This window comes from Rhinopithecus roxellana, chromosome 1 (genome assembly GCF_007565055.1).
Source record: "Rhinopithecus roxellana isolate Shanxi Qingling chromosome 1, ASM756505v1, whole genome shotgun sequence".
In the NCBI taxonomy this organism is placed as follows: domain Eukaryota; kingdom Metazoa; phylum Chordata; class Mammalia; order Primates; family Cercopithecidae; genus Rhinopithecus; species Rhinopithecus roxellana.
Genome location: NC_044549.1, coordinates 107,250,513 through 107,273,032, shown reverse-complemented (window position 1 = coordinate 107,273,032; position 22,520 = coordinate 107,250,513). Strand labels below are relative to the sequence as shown.

Sequence of the window (22,520 nt, the reverse complement as noted above, 5' to 3'; positions counted from 1 at the left end):
TCGTGAGCCACCTCACCTGGGCATTTTTGTCCTTAACCCTAATAGAGTGAGGCAAAATTATAATATATAAAAGGTAAAATTTATTAATGCATTTCTTAGGTAATTTATTTATATTTTAAATTATTATTTTAACCTCCTAGCTGATTAAATCTTTATGACTGTAGAGTCCATTAAGTACCCATGAGAAGTTTTAGCATTTCAAGAATAGTTTGACAGCTACTACATGGGAATTATAGGACTTACTTAAGTGAGTTTACTTATCAAATAAACTGGTAATGTTAGTACTGCCAATTTGACACATTTTACTTCTCCTCCTTTAACTATTACCCTCTTAAAAAAAATTGTTTCAGTTGATACATCCCAGGGTCAGTAACTTTTGTGATCAGTATACATTTATTGGCAAAATGGAAAGCATGCATAGTCTGAAAATAGATAGGCCTGAATTTGAAATCAAATCCTACTTGTATCAGTTGTCTAACTTTGAGCAAGTTACTTACTCTTTGTATGTTTTGCCAAAGTTCCAAGCCCAGGATTTAGCAAATCTTCAAGACTTTCTCAAGGGCTGAATATGTTTTGGATTGAACAAATTGATTATTATTTGTAAACTATTTACTCTTTTGACATGTTTTCAGTAAAAATTTTTCAGGCTGAAATTGTCAGTTCCGTTTATCACTTATTTTTTCTTTATAATACTGTAAAACCTTTTTGTGATATTCATGTCAGCTCCTAAAGAAAATATGTTCAATATTAAAACTAGCACATAACCATATAAGCCTGCTGTTTCCATGGAAATGTTTCAACTGAGTTGTTATTCAAAGACTGCTCAGCATTTTGGTTCTTGACTTTGTTGCTTAGATTATTATCTGTGATATTTTGCTCCATATTTGCCCATGTGTTTAAACATTTTATATGTACAGAGGCAAATGTTGTAAAGATGTTTACCATTTTCATCTTTACTGTTACTTGGTAGAGGTAAGAAAAGCATGGATGTATCAGAAGAGGCTTGTATCTGTCCCTCTTTTCAAGGCCTTCCCTAGGAATACTGGTATCGTATACTAAGTAGAGATACTAACGCCTGGAAACAAAAGGAAGTTTTAAAAGCCCCTTCCTGTTGACACTTCACATGAGGAATATACCAATTTTTATTTCAGCCAGAAATAATGGATTAATTCAGTGAGCCAATAACATTCTTTATCTTTAGGAGACAGCAGAAAGTGGTAGGAAGGATACCAACTTCAGAAACGGGAAATATGTGTTTTTTCTAATACAGACTAGTTGATTTATGAGCCAGGTACCTGCACCCTCAGGAAAGTTACTTAATCTTTGTAAGCCCATTATTTTCATCTATAATAGTGTGGATAATTTTAATAATTATTTGACCTGACGAGTTTGTGAAAATCTTATGAGAGAAGATATATGAGAAAACCCATGCAATGGCAGAGTGAGAGGAGCCTAGATAAGGAATAAGAAGCCTCAAGTTTGAGTCCAAACTGTGCAAATATCTAACTGTATAACCAGGTCAAGTTATTACTATCTCTGGGTCATTTTTTTCTCCTTTTTTCCTTTGATTTCTTCCTTCAACAAATGCTTTTTGACAGCCTACTGTGCACTGTTTTAGGCATTGTGACTATAGCAAGTAATGATGCAGTCAGAGGCTCTGCCTTCATATCTTTCATTGAGGTAGTAGAGTGCAGTAGTTAAGAGAGTGCTTTCTGGGTACTGCCTGTCAGGGTTTGAATCCCAGCTCTACCACCTAGTAGCTGTATGACCTTGGATACATTACCTACTATCTATATGCTTCAGTTTTTCTGATCTGTGAAATTGGGATAATGATAGTACCTAAGTCATTTAGTTGCTATAAGGATTGAATGAATTAAAGCCTGTTAAGCATCTAGAAGACTTCCTGGTTCATAGCAGTAATTTAATGGTTGTTCAGCTATTATTATTGTGATTATTATTTTATTGCATTCTAGAGTGGGAGAGAAGAAATGAACACGTAATCAAATAAATGTGCTATAATGTCAAGTAGTGATAAATGCTATGAAGAAAAATATCAGTTAAGGGGATATAGAATGACAGAGATGAAAGGAAGGCAGCTATTTTAGATAGGGTGGTCAGAGAAAGCTTCTGTGAGGCATTGCAATTTGAGCACAGATCTAAAGTTAGTGGCTGAGTCATGCAGATTTCTGAAGGAGGGTATTCCAAGGAGAAGGAACAACAAGTACAATAACTCGAAGATAAAGCATGCTTGGTGTTTCCAAGGTGTGGCATAAAGCCACAATGGCTGGATTAGTGAACAAGGGAGGGAGTGGCAGGGGATAAAGTTAGAGAAGGAGCCAGGGGTCAAATATGATGGGCCTTATCAGCCATGATAAGGACTTTGGAATTTATTCTAAATAAGTTTTAGGCTGGGTGCAGTGGCTCAGGCCTGTAATCCTAGCACTTTGGGAGGCCAAGGTGGGAGGATTGCCTGATCTTCGGAGTTCGAGATCAACCTGGGCAACATGGTGAAACGCCGTCTCTACCTAATACATAAAAAATTAGCCAGGCGTGGTGGCGTGCATGCCTATAGTCCCAGCTACTTGAGAGGCTGAACCATGAGAATCGCTTGAGCCTGGGAGGCAGAGGGTGCAGTGAACTGAGATCGTGCCATTGCACTCCAGCGTGGGCAACAGAGCGAGACTCCATCTCCAAATGAATAAATGAATGGATGAATGAATGAATGAATGAATAGGTTTTAAACAGCTGTGTAATATGACATATTTTATAAAAGGAGCACTTTGGCTGTTCTTTGGAGAGAACAGAGAGAAGATTTATAAAGTTGCTGCAGCAGCCAGGCAAGAGTGATTTTCGGTTTGGAGTATTAGTAGTTAAAGTAATGAGAAGTGGTAGGAATATGGCTATATTTTGAAGCTGACAGGATTTGGTATAGGGAGTAAGGGAAAGGGAAGAGTCAAGGATGACTCAAAGATGTTTAGCCTGAGAAACTCAGTGAATGTCTATGCTGTTTACAGAGGTGAGAAACAGAGTTGATCAATTGAGGGAAAAGAGACATTCAGAGTTCAACTGAGAAACTTTGTTTGAAACATCTGTTAGGAAATCAAATGGAGATATTGAATGAGCAATTGGATATACAAATCTGGAGAGGTTGGGACTGGGTCATTCAAATTGTAATTTATCTTTGTTTGGCAGTATATACCTCATAGAGTTGTTTTACAGATCAAAATAAAGTAGAGTGTTTTAGAAGTATTTTGTGAAGTAAAACATACTTAGTTTTCAGTAGATAATGTTGCCATTTTCAAAATGGTTCCTCATATTTGCTTACAATATTTTCTCCCTTTTTCTTAATCATTTTATTAAAGTAAGGAGCTTTCTACATACATCTCTTTAGATATCATAATTCAAAGAAGCTACGTTACTTCCAATATTATTAGCCAGTAGTCACAAGCCAAAAGTTCTTCCTTGAGTTTGTCATAGTATCTTCATGAAAGAATAAAACATCATACACAGGGTATATAATTGCAAGTTTTAAGTATCAAAATAAGCTTTAAACTCATTTGTGGTAGAGAAAGTATCTTAGCAAGATAGAAAATATCTCCCAAATATGAAAAATATATATAGTCGTATAACAATACCTCTGCATCTATTAAAAAAATGAAATAATGCCTATAGCTCCAGCTACTTGGGAAGCTGAGACAGGAGGGGCACTTGAGCCCAGGAGTTACAGGCTGTAGTATGCAATGGTGGCATCTGTGAATAGCCACTGCACTGCAGCCTGAGCAACCTAGCGAGACCCTGTCTTTAAAAAAAATAAAAATAAAAATAAATGATGAGGTAGAGCTGTATTTATTGACATAACAGGATATCTGATCTGTATCATTGTGTAGAAAAAAGCTTACACTTTAAACATTATATGATCACATTGATGTAAAAAATAAAATTGTATTGATCATATTGATATAAAAATAGTGATTAAATATTTCTTGACTAATATTTTTTGTTTCTGCACTCTTTGGGCTTTGGGGCTTACATGTTTTTGTTTTTTTCTGGTGTGTGTGTGTGGAGGGGTGTGTGTGTGTGTGAAAGACAGAGAGATGTGTGAGAGTTGAAGTGTTTACATTTGCATAGAACAATCTAGAAGTGAAAAAAACCGTACTCTACCAAGGATATCAAGATTTTAAACGTTGTCTTTATAAGGATGAAACAATAACAGCAAAATAGATCAGTGATTTATAAATTTAGGGGGAGGGGTTGACTGTATGAGGGAATTTTGGTGGGTGATGGAACATTCTGTATCCTAACTGTGATTGTGGTTATAATTGTATGTATTTGTCACAACTTACAGAACTGCTTATTACTTCAGATAAAACATTTATCCTTGGATGGGAAGGATTATGGTTTTGTTTTGTTTTCTTTTGCTTCACTTGCCTCCCCCTCTTTTAAATGCAAATGAATATGCATTGTTTTTAAAATGCAGAACAAAGTTATTTTGAAAACTATAAAAACGAAACAAACGGGCCTTCTCTAAAACCAAATGTGTTAAACTAACTCACAGCTAATAATGAGGCTGCTTTTTCTATTAGCAACATTAAGAGGATTGTTTTTATTTCTATTCCTGAATAATGGGTAATTTTTACAAAATTCTTTTTGGGTGGCATTTGATTTTGGTTTTGAATATGGGTAGAAGAGTCAAATATCTTAAGATACCGATCAAACACAAAGCTTTGCCACGAGCGCCAGGCTTATGAGGAAGTAGAAATTTACCCAGCTTTCCTACTCTATTCCCTTTCTCAACACCTGTCAGCCTTTCAGTCTGGAAAGCCAGAGGTGTGTGGCATGACTTTTTAGATTGTTGTGAAGTTGTCTTTTCTTATATTCTCTGGCTTATACCTCTCGTGGAAATGGGTATGTAAAAGAAGCTTTTTCTCTTTTTCATTTAGGAATTAAGTTATGTGTGGGAAGAAAACCTAAAATTTCTTCCTCATCTTTCTTCTCTAACAAATTATGTCTAGAGAGGAAGAATCAAATGGAAATATTAACAATAAAAATTATATCTCCATCTCATAGACTATTGAGAGAATTCAGGTAATGTATATATGCAAAATGTTAGCTTTGTTACTGTAAATGTTATGTTTCTTAACCATTTTGATGATGAATAAAATCTGCAATCTGGAAAATCAAGCAATAGACAATCAAAGTTGATTATAATTGTTTCCAGTTGCATTTGCTGCTATTATGAAGAAAGTTAAGTTGATTATACACTAAGTATGGGCTTTTAAGAATAATTTTATTATTCTTTTATACAGTTGAGGTACTAAAGAAAATTGACATTCCATCTGTCTTTATTGGTGAATCATCAGCTAATTCTCTGAAAGATGAATTCACATATGAAAAAGGGTAAGTAATGGATATAAAAAATCATGTTGCTTAAAATTCTTCTTTATATTAAGGTAGAATTATATAATATTGTAATCAAGATTATGTTTCAGAATGAACTCTGTAGTGCTGAATTATCCCTTTTTAAATCATTATGCTTTTAAGATATAGTATTTTAAAGTATTTTACTACTTTTTCTTTGTATGATTATGTTGAAAATGTATTCATGCTAGTGAGAGTAAGTCACCCTTCTTGCTAAAACGATAAAATAACTTTTCATTTTACAGTTTAATCAAACTACTAGTATTTTAAAACAATGCAATTTATGTTTATATGACATTTTCTATTAAGAAATGTTTGTATATTACTAAAAGATATTTTATATATTATAAACACAGAATCCAAAACATTGTGTTAAGTGACTAACATTTACAAAGACAAAAAGTCAATTTTCAAGTTTTAGAAGTTTGATTTGAATGAGAACTTTTATATGAAACTCTTCTCCCCCACCCCCACAAAATAATCTCATTGCAAAGATAACATGCGGACTGAAATTAACTTGAGGCACAGCTGTCTCAGCTAATATAGAAAACATAGAGAAAATGGTACAATGAACACTTCAGAACTTCTTCCATGACACAGATCCCCAAAACGTAGTGGACCAGAACAGACTTTTGTCTAAGAGGAATAACAATAATAATAATAATAAAAGCAGCCAATATTTATTCAGCCTTTAGCAAAGCTGGGCACTCATAAAGTAAGACTTCTATATTTGTTATCCATTTCATCCTCACAACAACCCTCTAGTGGTTGTTATTATTATCACTTATTATCTACATTTGCCAAAAGAGGAAACTGGCACAATGAAATCCAATTCTAATTATTTAGGGGGAAAAGAAATCCATGAACATTTGTGTTTGAAAATGCATAAAAAAGAAGAGGGCAGGGTTTTCTGTTTACTGTTATTGTTAGTTCCCCACTACAGTGTTGATATTTAAAATACTGTTCACATATTATATGCTCAGAACATTAAGTTAAGGAATGTAATTTTGGAAGTTATATCAAAAACAATTGCGCAAAGTGATGTTTTGTCAGCCATGTTTGCTTGGTTAAAAGAGAGGAGAATTAGTACTTGCTTTTACCTCAATATTGCTCCCCCATTTAGAATACTTCTATATATTTTAATATGTATTTTAAAGAGTATTTTTTGTTTTTAATTATAAAACCATACTTTTTAAAATTAAAAAGTAATATATAGATGCTAGCAAAATATGGAAAAATTGAAATAAAAAACGTTTAAAGTGCAAGTCTCTGTATGACACTATTGTCTAACAACTACTGTTTTTTAAAAAACCCTTTATTTTTCCCCGTATTTGATTATTCACATTAATTAGTGATCACATGTTCATAAAATGGAACCATACAGTACATAATAATTTGTAACTTGCTTTGTTTCCTTAATGTTTTGACCCTTTCTAGGCGAATACAAGTTTACAAACTCTCTTATCCCACCTCTTGGCTACAGATATATTGTGGCACTGAAAAATGTTTAAATTTTAAAAAGTTAAGTAATATTCCAAATAGAATTTGAGGCAACACCCCATAATCAAGCAAATTAATGTATCTGCAATAAATATATGACTATTTTTTCCTGTCAGTTCACTTTAAGTTGACTGTCAAATGAATTGCGAACATTATTTTTTAAAGCTTTTTAGTTTTAGAATTGGTCATAAGGAATTGTAGAGCTGTACATAAAGATCTTTTCTATCTATCTATCTATCTGTCTATCTATCTATCTATCTATCTATCTATCTATCTATCTATCTGTCTATCTACCTACCTACCTACCTATCTACCTATCTATTTATCTGTCTATTTATTATCTACTACCTACTTTACCCTCAAGCCCCCTCTCTTTCTTTCAGTGGGCAGAACTAGGAAATATATATGGCTTTTAAAGATACAGTAAGTCATGAGTGTATACTATTGCTTTCAATTTGAATTCAAGAGCCTAGAATTTTTACTTTATTGATCTTAAATGGGTATTTTATTTTTCTGTGCTAAAAGACACCAACATAATAATATATTGTCTTTTCTAATTGTAGAGTGTATACACAACAGACTCAGAAGAAGAATATCAATGCTAGTACCAACATTTTTTAAAAACAGTTCTTTCTCTGCTTAGAGTATGTCATAATATATAAGTTCAAATTTATTATTATTATTATTATTATTATTATTTTATTTTATTTTATTTTTTTTGAGACAGGCTGTTACTCTGTGACCGAGGCTGGAGTGCAGTGGCATCATCTCAACTCACTGCAACCTCTGCCTCCCGATGTCAAGCGATCCTCCTACCTCAGCCTCCCCAGCAACTGGGGGCTAAAGGCAAATTATTTTTTTGAAAGATAAGTGAAATAGTCTGTGTGCAGATGATATAAATTGAAAACACAGGTTTATTTGATTCATTTGCTTTCAGAGTTTAGAGATTGCTCTCCCTACTCCCAAGTGTGATTTTAAAAATTATATATAAACTTTAAGTCAAAATCAGTGAAACAATATATATTCAAAGAAGTTCACATTCTAAGTATCATCCTTCTTGTCCATCTTGTTCCTCTCCTTACCTTATAAGTAACAACTTAAAAAACATTTAATTTATTCTTTAGTTCATTAAATTTAAAAATATACAGGAAAATATATCTCCTCTCCCCTATCTTCTACCCTTACTGCATAAACAGTATTCCCCATCCTGTTTTTGACTTAATAGTTTCTCCTTGAGTAGATAGAGATATTCTTCATTCTTTTGTACAGCTGCATAGAACTCTTATTTTGTGGATGTTCTAGTTTAATCAGCCAGTCCCCTGTTGATCAGCATTTGAATTGGTTATGTTATTTTGTAATTAGAAATACTGCTGTAATGCATAACCTTATGCCTAAGTGTTTTCATGTTTTTGCCAGTATACTTTTGGAATAGATTTCTAGAAGTGGGATTGGTAGTTCAGAGGTAAATGTATATGTATTTTTGCTAGATATTGTCAATTCCCATCCATAAGGGTCATGCCAGCAGTTTATGAGGGTGTCTCTTTTATTGTAGCCTCACCGACAAAGTTGTTGTCAGGTTTTTTTATTTTTACTAATAGGTGAGAAATGGTATTCTGTTATTGTTTTCATGTGTATTTCTCTTATCACAAGCACATTTGAGCATTTTCTTCTTATGCTTACGCACTACTTATATTTTATTTTTTATGAGCTGTTTATCTCTAGGCCAGTTTTTCATATTAGATTGTTGGTCATTTTCTTCCCTATTTTTATAAGTTCTTTATTTTATTAGGTATGTTTGTCCTTTAATTTTTAATATTACAATATTTTTTGTATTTTGAAATTTTTATTTCACTATGATGTTGGGTTTTTTTTTCAATGTAACCAAAAATCAAATGTCTTTTCCCTTGGGCTGTTGGTCTTGAGTCTTAATAAAGTTTTCCCTACTCCTGTGTTATAGAGGAATTCACCCACATTTATACTTGTACGGCGTCATTTTTAACATTAAATCTCTGGTTCATTTGTAATTTATCCTATATATGGCTTGAAGAATGTATCCAATCATATATTTTTCCAAATAGCCATCAGTTATTCCAATGGGTTTTTTTTTGTCCTTCCCAGTGAAATTTTTAAAACAATTTTATTGAGAGATATATCACATACCATAAGGTTTACTCATGTAAAGTGTAAAATTCAGTGATCTCAGTATATTTATAGAATTCTGCAGCCATCATCACATTCTAATTTTAGAACTTTTTCAATATCCCAAGTAGAAACCCCTTACACATTTGCAGTCACTTCCTGTTCCCCAGTCCCTTCTCCTCCACTCCAGCCCCAGGCAATCACTAATCTACTTTCTGTCTCTATGGATTTGTCTATTCTGGTTATTTCACATAAATGGAATCACATAATATTCTTTTATGATTTTTTTTCATTTAGTGTAATGTTTTCAAGGTTTATCATATTGTAGCATGTATTGGTACTTTATTCTTTTTATTGCTGGATAGTATTCCATTGTATGGATATACCACATTTTGTTTATTCATCAGTTGATGGACATTTAGCTTGTTTCCACAACTTGGCTATTATGGATAATGCTTTTTTCACTATTTGTGTACAAATTTTTACATGTGCGTATGTTTTTATTTCTCTTCGGTATATACCTAGAATGGAATTGTTGCATTATGTGGTAACTCTATGTTTAACACTTTGAGGAACTGCCAGACTTTTTCCCAAAATGCCTTCACCAATTTATATTCACACCAGCAATGTATGAGGGTTCCAGTTTTTCCTTCTAAAGGAATTTAATAATCAACTGGTCTAGCTTCAGAAAAACCTGATGAGATTTTTATTGAGATTACATTATATTCATAAATTAATTTAGGAAGGATTGACATTTTTAGGATAAGTCTCCTTATTCAAGAGTGTGGTATGTCCTTTCATTTGTTCAATTCTGCTTTTTTTTTTTTTTTTTTTTTCAGAAAGGGTCTCACTCCAGTTGCGCAGGCTAGAGTGCAGTGGCACCAGCTCACTGCAGCCTTGATCTCCGAGGCTCAGGTGATCTTCCCACTGCAGCCTCCTGAGTAGCTAGGACTACAGGCATGCACCACCTTGCCCAGCTAATTTTTTGTAATTTTAGTAGAGATGGGATTTCACCATGTTGCCCAGGCTGGTCCTGAACTCCTGGACTCAAGCAGTCTGCCCACCTCAGCCCCACAAAGTGCTGGGATTACAGGTGTGAGTGAGCCACCGCACCCAGCCAACTCTGTTTTTATGTATTCAGTTTTGTTTAGTTTTTTTAGTCCAAAATCTATGTGAGATAAACATTTCTTGTTAAATTTATGCCAAGGTATTTTATTGTTTGCTATCATAAGTGGACTCTCCTCTTTCATTACCTCTACTAACTGGTTTTTATTTGTACAGCTGAAAGCTCATTTTTGAGTGTTGATATTATAACCTGCAATTTGACTAAATTCTCTTACTGTTGGTGGCAGTTTTTTCATATAACTAGGAATAATTTTATCTTTTCTTTTCCAATTCTTATGCTTCTAATTGCTTTTCCTTATCAAATTGCATTGGTAATAACTTTAACATCATGTTAAATAGTAGTAGAGATAGGCGTCTTTCCCTTGTTTCTCCCTTTAGTGAGAGTTTCTCTTTTCCTCTTCAAGTAAGATTCTGGTTTTTTATCATACTAATGATGTATTCATCAGTTACTGTTTTATTGTACTTTATTCTTTTTAGCTACTGTCCACTCTTACTAACTACTTAAAAAGAATGGTGTATTCTGTATTTAACAATAGTCCATTGTTTAGCCATACCCTAATTTACTTAGCCAGTAAGCCACTGGCTATAAGCATGACCTCTGGAGTAAGAGCTGCGTGGATTCAAATCCTGGCTTCGATCACTTCTTAGCTGTGTGACCTTCAACAAAAAATTTATTATCTCTGGGCTGTAGCCTCTATGCTCATTAAAATGTGAACAGTAATAGAACCTACAGCATATAGCATTGCTGGAAGGATTAAACACATTAATAAAATTCTTAGAAGAATACCTGGGACATAGTAAATGCTTCATAAATGTTAACACTTACCTTCCAGTTTTTGTCTATTTCAGAAAGTGCTACAATGATATTCTTGACCATATACTATGTGCAATTGCGCAAATGTTTCTTTAGCAAAAGTACCTAAACGTGGAATTTTTTTGATTAAGGAGAAACAGTTTTAAATTTCAGTAAACAACTGTCATATTGCCCTTTAAAAAGGGGAACAAGTTATGTTTCCACCAACATTTTAGGAAAGCCAATGTTTTCCCCTACTCTTGCCAGAAATATATATTATCAGTCTTTTTATGACCTCCCAGTCTGACAAGAAGAAAATGAGTTGGTCCGATTAGCATTTCTTTATTCACAAGGAATATTTTTATAAACTGCTGTCCTTTGTCAATTTTGGTCTTTTAAAAACTTAAATTCTAGGAGCATTTTGTAACTTTTATTAGGGAAGGCACATTATTGGATAACATACGACTTTTACAAGTTGTAGGCAGAGACAAGGCTTGTTTCTGATCAGAGTGAGTAGTGAGGTTCACTGGAGGGATTGCTGGGCTGTGGCCTTTGGGAGGGTATTTAATCTTCATGGACATATTTTCTCTTTTGAAAATGAAGAGTTAGAACAAAGAACTTTGAAGTTCCTTTAAGATTTCTGTATTCTCTCTGATGGTTAGAGATTCTATTTTTTCACATTTAATCCCTAGCACTGGGCCCAATGGCTACATCACAGTAGATATTTAGTAAATTCTAATGAAATTAAACTGCTTTTATGTTACCTCAGGATTCCTCAAGAAGACAGAGCAGTGCCCTGGCAGCAAATGGGGACACAGGACTGAGCACAGAGCCTGTTTATTAAGGGATGTAAGATGTTTCATGAGGCAGCTGTGAGTTTTGTCTGAAAGGAGCAAGTTCAAGCAAGTAGTCAGATGAAATAGTGGGAATATCCAGCAGTTGGGCTGAATACAGGTTATTGCCTGGAAAGCTGATCTATAGGACAGAAGGCTCTGCTGTGTGGCTGTAAATCCACTGAGGCACAGTAGTTTGATTGGTGGGGGTTGGATGTCAGGAAAGAACAGACAAGACTTTACGTGTCAACAGAAGGATGGGGAAATTAGACAGGTTATTATTATCAAGCTTAAGTCTAGGCAGCTGGTTTGAAATTAGCCTGGGAACTCACACAAAGGAAAATAAGACCCTATTTTCTGGGTTGCTTAGATGATCTTGAGTGATCAAATCTTAGCTGCAGAGCTCATAAGATGTGCTGTATTTAGGCATGGACATGGAGGCAGTGTGGCAGGGTACTTCCTGAAGCTGTTTAAATGCCTTCTTCCTCAAATACAGATTGATCTGGGACTAGGGCAAGGATGAGTCTGCAAGTTCAGCTGTAGGAGACCTGGGCTGACAGAAGAAATATAAATGGAGCCAGAGGACTGAAATTCCAAATTCCATTGTAGTTCTGTTGTAATTCCCTGTATCATCACTATCACCACATCCACCATTAGCAATTTGGTTAAGAAAAAAACAGTATCTTGAATGTACATTGAGCTTTTGATTCAAGATGCTCAAAACCTTTTTTTTTTTTTTTTTTTTGAGACAGAGCCTCACTATGTCACCCAGGGTGGAGTGCAGTGGTGGGATCCCAGCTCACCGCAACCTCTGCCTCCTGGGTTCAAGCTAAGGTTCCAGCCTTAGCCCCTGGGGTAGCTGGGACTACAGGTGCTGGCCACCATGCCTGTTTTATTTTTATTTGTATTTTTTTTGTGTGTGTATTTTTAGTAGAATTGGGGTTCTGCCATGTTGGCCAGGCTGGTCTCGAACTCCTCTGACCTCAAGTGATCCACCCACCCTGGCCTTCCAAAGTGCTGGGATTACAGTCAAGATGCTCAAAATTTTTTTTATCAATTGTTGACCCTTTAAAATCCTCGCAGTATATCTTGACAGTAAACTAAAATGGTATTTAGTTTCTAATGGAGAGCATTAATAGGATATGTAGAATATTAGATTTAGAATGTGGGCATATGAATCTTAGCATAATGCTTACTAGGAAATTCTGGAATTGATTCCATTTCTGTAGTTACAAACACACAGGAAGTTCCTAGTTCACTGGGACTTCCTGATTTGTTCTGTTTTTTGGTTTGTTTTTTTGAGACGGAGTCTCGCTCTGTCGCCCAGTCTGGAGTGCAGTGGCGTGATCTAGGCTCACTGCAAGCTCTGCCTCCCGGGTCCACGCCATTCTCCTGCCTCAGCCTCCCAAGTTGCTGGGACTACAGGCGCCCACCACCACACCCGGCTAATTTTTTTGTATTTTTAGTAGAGACGGGGTTTCACTGTGTTAGCCAGGATCGTCTCAGTCTCCTGACCTCCTCATCTGCCCCTCTTGGCCTCCCAAAGTGCTGGGATTACAGGCATGAGCCACCGTGCCTGGCCCTGATTTGTTATTTTAGCTTGCTCCTTTTCACCTAGAAGCTCTCTTTATTTCTGAGCAACCCTGGGGCTTGTCTCATAGGACAGGATTTATTTATCTTATCAAGGCTGAATGTGCCTTAGGAAGTCATAAACATAAAAAGAGAAGAAAAAGAATATGAGAGTTGTAAGCCTTCCTACTGCTGAGATACTAAGTTACAGTGGGTTGAATTTAGGATATGCAATAGTCTGGCTTCTAAACCCCAACAGTGTTAATTTATAGCAGGTTAGTGGCTGTGGGGTAGGGAGGTTGTAGAGGATTAGTGTCTCATGGAAAGGCTCTTATACTTAAAAGTGGTACTGTGTCCGGAACTGGTGGGTTCTTGGTTTCGCTGACTTCAAGAATGAAGCCACAGACCCTCGTGGTACAGTTCTTAAAGATGGTGTGTCTGGAGTTTGTTCCTTCTGATGTTCGGACATGTTCGGAGTTTATTCCTTCTGGTGGGTTAGTGGTCTCGCTGGCCTCAGGAGTGAAGCTGCAGACCTTCACAGTGAGTGTTACAGCTCTTAAGATGGTGCATCTGGAGTTGTTCGTTCCTCCCGTCCAGAGTTGTTCATTCCTCCTGGTGGGTTCTTGGTCTCACTGGCCTCAGGAATGAAGCGTCAGACCTTTGCGGTGTTACAGCTCATAAAGGCAGTGTGGACCCAAAGAGTGAGCAGCAGCAAGATTTATTGCAAAGAGTGAAAGAACGAAGCTTCCAGTGGGGAAGGGGACCCCAGTGGGTGGCCGCTGGCTGGCTCCAGCAGCCTGCTTTTATTCCCTTATCTGATCCCACCCACATCCATTGGTCCATTTTGAAAGAGTGCTGATTGGTGTATGTACAATCTTTTAGCTAGACATAAATGTTCCCCAAGTCCCCACTAGACCCAGGAGCCCAGGTGGCTTCACCTAGTAGATCCCGCACCAGGGCTGCAGGCGGAGCTGCCTGGTTGCGCCTCCTGCCCGCACTCCTCAGCCCTTGGGCGTTGGATGGGACCGGGTGCCCCTGCGCAGGGGGCAGCGCTAGTCGGGGGGCTGGGGCTGCAGGACCCCACTGCCCTGGGGAGGCTGGGCATGGCTGGCTGCAGGTCCGGAGCCCTACCCCACTGAGAGGCAGCTGAGGCCAGGCGAGAATTCGAGAGCAGCGCTGCTGGGCTGGCACTGCTGGGGGACCCGGCGCACCCTCTGCAGCTGCTGGCCCGGGTGCTAAGACCCTGACTGCCCGGGCCTGGCAGCGTTGGCTGACTGCTCTGAGTGCAGGGCCCGACGAGCCCACGCCCACCCGGAACTTGCGCTGGCCCCGGGCGCTGCAGCGCAGGCCCAGGCCGGGTTTCCGCCCGCGCCTCTCCCTCCACACCTCCCCGCAAGCAGAGGGAGCTGGCTCCGGCCTCGGCTAGCCCAGAAAGGGGCTCCCACAGTGCCATAACAGGCTGAAGGGCTCCTCAAGCGCCGCCAGAGTGGACGCTGAGCCTGAGGAGGCACGGAGATCGAGGACTGCTAGCATGTTGTCATCTCTTGGTACCATTGGCTCAGGGCAGTTTCAGAGGGTAGGTGCGGAGAACAGGGATATTGTTTGCAAAGCTGGCTGACCTCGTGCTGGAAGAGATGGTATTAAATAGAGCAGCGTAGGTCCTGCTGCTGCTGATTTTCTTTTTACACTGACGATCTATTAGTTACTTTAGTATTTTGTGCAAAGCTGTACAAATGTGTGTGAAATCCTTTTGTCATCCCCCATTCTACTGGAAAGTGATTGAAGTAAAAAGCTACTTGTATTCTAGCAATCGTAGCAATTTTTGGAAAGTTTAAATTATTGGGGGAAATTACTGGTATTATCTTTGTTGTTGTTGAAGCTTGATAGAGCCCCTTGTGTGTGTGTATAAGAAATAGTAGCGTGAAGATTTAAAAATAGCCTCGGAAAGAAATAAGTTGCATTCATGTTATTTGTCTCAAGTGCTGTTGTGTCCTAAGCACCTCTGTATGAGGAAAGAAGTAAATCTGTTTTTATTTTCCTTTATACTGAGAACGATTGTTTCGCATTGAACCTTTCTGTTATGAAATACCTGGCTTCACTACCTAAAAAATTAACTAGCAGTGGATAACAGAGTAGCTTTGCTGGCACCATACTAGTCTAGTAGCACAGTGAACCCAATGGAGTGATCTGTCATATCTGTCATATTACTGAACATTATCCAGACTCTTCCCTAAACTAAGGATATTTTTAATGCAGAGCTTTGATGCCATGTAAAATTTCCTCATGCAACACAATGTGCTTATTGTGATTACAGTTTTATTTCATGGGTCCCTGTCAATTTTTAATGCAGAGCTTTGATGCCATGTAAAATTTCCTCATGCAACATTATGCGCTTATTTTGATTACAGTTTTATTTCATGGGTCCCTGTCAATTTTTGTAATGATAATGTCACAGTAATAACATGGTTAATGACAAATGAGAATTAAGGCATGCAGCATTTCCTGTTCCCCACCTTACAACATACACATTTCTGTAGTTTTTTTCAGTCCAGCGGTGGAGAAGGTGGGGGATATACGGGAAGCTCTAACTCTTATGAATTATTTGACCAATTTTTCATTCCGTATCTCATAGATAATTGTAGAGTATAGGACCTGTATCCATTGTACCTGGTACAACAGATACATGTAAAGCAGATAGGGAGGAAACAGCATAATTATCAATACTGACTCTAGAGTTTTTCCATAGGAAGAACTTATGAACAGTAATTTGATTGAGGTGGAGGTTCTTTTTGGTACCCAAGGTACTACCATGATTTTACATATAAAATACAACTTTTGCTCCAGTTACTAAATTCAATAAACAACATCTCTAGACCTGCCATGGTGGCTCGCGCCTGTAATCCCAGCACTTTGGGAGGCCGAGGCGGGTGGATCACCTGAGGTCAAGAGTTCAAGACCACCTTGGCAAAACCTTGTCTACTAAAAATACAAAAATTAGCAGGGTATGGTGGCAGGCGCCTATAATCCCAGCTACTCAGGAGGCTGAGGTAGGAGAATCACTTGAACCCCGGTGGTGGAGGTTGCAGTGAACTGAGATTGCACCACTGTACTCCAGCCTGGGCAACAGAAGAAGGTTCCATCTCAAAAAAAAATAAAGTAAAATAAAATAAATAAATAAATAACGTATCTCCAGGATAGATACAGTAAGTATTGATTGGCTAGTTTTCTTTACACAGTTTAATCATATAGGCATGCTATTAGGAAAAATATGTAAAATAGACTTAAAGATGTAGAAAGCATTCCTTAAATTATTGGAAGTCGTATTTTAGAAAATGAAATGTGTGTAGTGGATTTAATTGTAATGTCTATATGTCTGTTTTTAAAAATATTTTTTCCTGTTTTTAATTAACATCAGAATTTAACAATTCTTCAATTCTCAATTGTTGATTTTTGTTTTCTTCTAGGGGCCACCTTATCTTAGTTCCAGAATTTAGTCTTCCTTTGGAATACTACCTAATTCCCTTCCTTATCATAGTGGGCATCTGTCTCATCTTAATAGTCATTTTCATGGTAGGTACATTAACTTTTAATAATTTTTAAAAAATAGTATGGATGAATCTAAAAACATTGTATCGAGTGAGAGAATTTAAACAATATGTACATAAAAGAGTACATATTGTATAAATTCATTTATATGAAGTTCTAGACAAAACAAAGATAATGTCAATAGGAAAAAATAGGAATGGTGATTTTCTCTGGGGGGTTAGAGAGAAGTGATCGATTTACTGAAAAGAGTATGAGGGAACTTTTGGGGGATGACAGTCATGTTCTGTGTCTTGATAGAGATGTGGGTTGCAAAAATGCATGGCATTTGTCTGGATTCACAAAATCAATTGTGTTGTACATTTCATTATATATAAATTTTACCTCAAAAGAAAACGAACTGTAAAAAAAAATTTACTAAACTGAATAATGATTTGCATGCCAAAGTATTTTAGGGAAAGTACACTGATATCTGCAACTTACTTTAAAATACACTGTAAAAAAATAAGAGGAAAAAGTAAGATGTATTGATGGCTAAATAGAGATGTGACAAAAAGCATAGTAAAATGTTAATTGTAGAATTCAGGTGGATATATGGGTATTTATTATAAAATTCAACTCTTCTGTATGTTTGAAAATTTTTATATTAAAGTATGAAAAAAATAATGTGAGAGCTTAAGGTTAAGGGGGAATGACATGTTATTTCTCCGTAATGGTGATTATCAAAGTATGGTTACAGGACTATTAGTAGGTCTACAAGGTCAAAATTATTTACATAATAATATTAAGGTAATATTTGCCTTTGTTACTCCCATTCTCTTAGAGGCGTGTAGTAAAAGTTTCTAGAGGCTACGTGATGTGCAATATCAAAATATTTGAAAACAGAAGCAGTTTAAAAATCCCTCTGTATTCTATTTTTACAGATATTAAAATAGATTTGCAAAGATATAAAACAGTCCCACTATTCTTGCCAACTTCTTTGTCATAAAGAATATGTATTTTAGTATTCAGTACATTTATTATTATATTGAATTCATAGATTAGTTTAAAGATTAAATGCTATCTTTAAAATGTTCAGTCTTTCTATCATGCTATCATATTTTTAAATTTACTTATTTAGGTCTTTCCATCAGTTGAATAATAATTTTTCTATAAATGTTTTGCATGTCTTCTTTTAGATTTATCACACATATAGTTTTTCTTGCTACCATAAAAGGGATTTTTGAAATTATATTTTATAATTGGTTATTCTTATAATTGAGTATTAGAGCATTGCTTTTTATTGAACGTTTAATTTTGGAATAATGTTAAGATTTACAGAAAGTTTGCAAAGAAGAGAATTCCTGTTCATCCCTCATCTACTTTCCCACATTGTTAAAATTTTACATCTCCAGGAGACTTTTGTCAAAACTAAGAAACTGACATTGGTATATTACTATTAACTAAACTCTACATTTTGGATTTTACCAGGTTTTTCATTAATGTACTCTTTCTGTTCCAGGATCAAATCTAGGATACCACATTGTGTTTCATTATCCTGTCTTCCCTCTGGTCTATGACAATTTTGCTGTTCTTGTTTTTCATGGCCTTGATAGTTTTGAGGAGTACTAGCCAGGTATCCTGTAGAATGTCTCTCAGCCTGATTTTTTTCTCATGATTAGACAAGGCTACAGGTTTTTCAAAAGAGTATCACAGAGGTGAAGTGCCCTTCTCATCACATCATATTTGGGGGTGTATGATATCTGTAGAACATCACTGATGATGCTAACCTTCATTCCTTGGTTAAGGTAGTGTTTGCTGAATTTCTCCATTATAAAGTTAATATTTTTTCGTTTTCTACTCTGTTCTTTCTTTAGAAGTGAGGCACTAAGTATAGCCCACTCTTAAGGTGGGGGAAGGGGAGGGCATATCTGCATTTTCTGAAATTCTTCTGCAAGGAAGATTTTTCTCTTCTCAGCATTTATTTATTCAACCAACCACTTACATTAGTATGCACTCATGTATATTTATTTTACACTTAGGTTATAATGTAGTACTAGTCATACGTTATTTTTGGTTTTTGATTGTTTTTAAATTGTTTAACATTGGCTGTTGTCATGCTGGATCTTATGTTCCTTTGATTCAGTGCTATCCCTTTTTAAATGATTATTAAGCACTTCTTGACTACTGTCTTATACTATAAGATGCTTCTTTTTATATTTTTCTTGTCCCACCCCTAGCATCAGACCTTTTCCCAAGGAGTCTTGGTTTTTTTAGTTAGAGAGTTGTATTTAGAAAGCAAGGTTTGGTCAGAGGACATTATTGATTTTTATGTATTAATCATGTAATCATGTCATTAATCATTAATCATGTAATCGTGTACCAAATTCCATTACAGTAATTTGTTTGTTGATTCCTTTGGGGTTTCAACGTAGAAGCAAGAAAGTAGAGAGTAAGTTAGGAAACCAAACAACAAATGAACGAAAATACCCTTGGAAAACCAGGAGTACAAGTAAATATCCTTATACAGAGAAAGAATATAGACTAAAAACTTAAAATAAACATTATTAAATGGTGAAATGCTAGAAGCCTTCCCTTGAAAGTCAAGAACAGCAGGGCCAAGTGCGGTGGCTCACACTGTAATCCCAGCACTTTGGGAGGCCGAGGCAGGCTAATCACCTGAGGTCAGGAGTTCAAGACCAGCCTGGCCAATATGGTTAAACCCTGTCTTTACTAAAAATAGAAAATTTAGCTGGGCATGGTGGCAGGCACCTTCAGTCCCAGCTACTCGGGAGGCTGAGGCAGGAGAATCGTTTGCACCCAGGAGGCGGAGGTTGCAGTGAGCTGAGATCTTGCCATTGCACTCCAGCCTGGGCAACAAGAGCGAAACTCCGTTTCAAAAAAAAAAAAAAGTCAAGAACAGGAAATGGATGTCTATTGTTCTACCTCCTTTAACATTGTGGTATATTTTTTGGGAAAATAAGAGGGAAAAAGCAGTGTAAGTCCTGGACATAAATCAGATTTTTATTTGCTTGACTTTTTAAAATGGGGTACTGGATTATATGTCTTTCATCTGTTGTAGTAATAATTGATTTTTCTCTCTTATCATGTTTATGTTGGGTTACATTAATACGCTTTGTAAATTTTGAAATTCCATATAGTCTGCGGATAACTCCTGTTTATGATGTATAAATTTTGCCCTTACATCTCTGGATTATTCAGATTTCTAATATAGATTAATTTTTTATACTTGGACATCGATGTAAAAATCCTAGAATATTAGCAATCTGAATATTCAGGTAAGAGAAAGCTTTGGTTTTATGGGGCCAGAATAACCATGACATCAAAACTAGACAATCCCTTGAGCACTGTTGGTAGGAAGGTAGAATGGAACAACCACTAAAGAAGACAGTATGGCAACTCCTCAAAAAATAAAACATGGAATTACCATACGAGCTGGTAATTCCACTTCTGGGTATATACCAAAAAGAATTCAAAGCAAAGACTCGTATAGATAGTTGTACACCATGTTCATAGCAATATTATTTACAATGGCCAACGATGAAAGCAACCCAAGTGTACATTGACGGATGAATGGATAAACAAGATGTGGAATATACATACAATGGAATATTATTCAGTGTTTTTAAGGAAGGAAATTCTGACACATGCTACAACATAGATGAACCTTGAAGACTTTATGCTATGTGAAATAAGCCAGTCGCAAAAGGACAAATACTGATTCTACTTATACGACATACCTAGAGTAGCCAAATTCATGGAGACAGAAACTAGAATGGTGGTTGCCAGGAACTGAGGGGACTGAGGAAAGGGGAGTAGTTGTTGTTTAATGGATAAAGAGTTTCAGCTTAATAAGATGAAGTCTGTGAATGGATGGTAGTGATGGTAGCACAACAGTATGAATGTACTTAAGCCATCGAACTGTACATTTAAACGTGGTTGAGTTAGTAAGGTTTATGTTGTGTATATTTTACCATAATTTAAAAAAAGCTAGACAATCAAAATTATAGCTCATAAAACTAAAGCTTTCTCTTACTTTCTAAAATAGTTTTTTTTTTTTTTTTAAGAAAATTTGGGTTATCTATTACTTGACATTTTTGTAGAGGATGCCTATAAAATCATCTAGGTCTAGTGACTTTTTCATAGTTATATAGACATTCAGATGGTTTTCCAGTTCCTACTAAATTGTATTTCTAAGAAATTTCCTGTTTTCAAGTGTAGTGGAATAAAGTGATTTATAATATTCGTATACTCAAATAACAAAGAGAATTTCTACTATTTGTGGAATAAGTTATCTTTATTCATATCCATCTGTGCCTTTCACAATGTTGTCAGAAATTATTGCCTTATTAGTCTTTCATAGAAGTAGGTTTTCATTCAATAAATCTTTATTCTGTACCTATGGTAACTAGGCACTGTTCAAGGGTCTACAGATTCATCAGTAAATAAAATCGGTAAAAATCCGCAATGTTAAGCCGCTTACATTTTGGTAGAACTTAATGCTAAATTCTTTACTTTCTTTATCTTTATCATGAATTTTTGTTCTTATCATTTTCTTTCTTCTACCTTGTCTGGTTGTATGGCTTTTCTTTTTCTACTTTATTCAGCCAAATGCTTATTTTTTTCTTTCTAGTATATGCATTTAGGTTATAAATTTTTCTACAACAATAACTTTAGCTGAAACTCACAACTTTTGATAAGGAAAATTCTTGTTTTCATTCGACTTAAATTTAAAAGTTTTTCGTTTTAATGTAGGATGTTTCTTTATTATTCTTAATGTTTCAATCCATATGAAGGGGGAACTCAGTTACTGTAACTCTTAGCCCTTCTCTGCCCATTTACTCTTTCCACCTTAGAGGAGATAAAGTGTCTTATCTGTGTGGCATATTTAGGAAGAATAAATTGGGCACACTTGGCTCAGCTCCACCATCTTTGTTTTGTTATTAACCTGACTTTGGGACATAGATGTTGATTCAGCTCCTCCAGGGTTAGGGCTGGTTCTGCAATTCTGCGACAGGGTAAAGGGAAGGCCTACTTCATTCCAAAGTTGTCTTTGTCTATATCTGAGTGGCTAAGGCAACCTAATTCTATTGCTCAATAAAAAATTCTGTTTCTTGCACCGCACAGGGGTCATGCTAATCTTCTCTGTATCATTCCAATTTTAGTATATGTGTTGCTGAAACAAGTACAAAAAGTTCTGTTTCTCTCTCCAGTGAGTTAGTTGTTTCACCTTCCTCCTTCTGGCCAGTTCATGGTCTTATTTCTGAAGTTATTTAGAATCTAGGTGGCATGCTGATTATAACACCCCCTCAGAAAAGTAGATATTCATTATGATTTGTTCTGTGACTTATAAATTATTTCAGTACAGTTTTACATTTCCAAAATATGTATTTTTTTCCTATTGATTTCTAATTCAGTTGTGTTGAGGTAAGAAAACATTGTATGTTATGGATTCTTTGGTTATTTTCAAAAACCTCCTTTGTGGCATGGTTTTCTGATTAAATTTTGTAAACATTCCCTGTGCGTGAAAAGACACGAAGGGCAGTTCTGTGTTCATTAGTTCGAACTTGTGAATTTGTTTTGTCTAGTCTTTTAACAGT

The 22,520-nt window shown here is 36.1% G+C and overlaps 1 protein-coding gene and 1 pseudogene across 4 annotated transcripts in view; one reads left to right on the top strand and one right to left on the bottom strand.

Moving 5' to 3' along the window:
- RNF13 (ring finger protein 13) overlaps nt 1-22,520 on the top strand; it is a 165,894-nt gene that overhangs the window by 100,910 nt on the left and 42,464 nt on the right. For all 4 annotated transcript variants that reach the window (XM_010356844.2, XM_030928876.1, XM_030928867.1 and 1 more), the window contains exons 6-7: nt 5,307-5,397; nt 16,842-16,947. In XM_010356844.2, the coding sequence (XP_010355146.1) occupies nt 5,307-5,397; nt 16,842-16,947 (197 nt within the window). The remainder of the gene's footprint in view (nt 1-5,306; nt 5,398-16,841; nt 16,948-22,520) is intronic.
- LOC115892106 lies at nt 22,017-22,105 on the bottom strand (annotated as a pseudogene).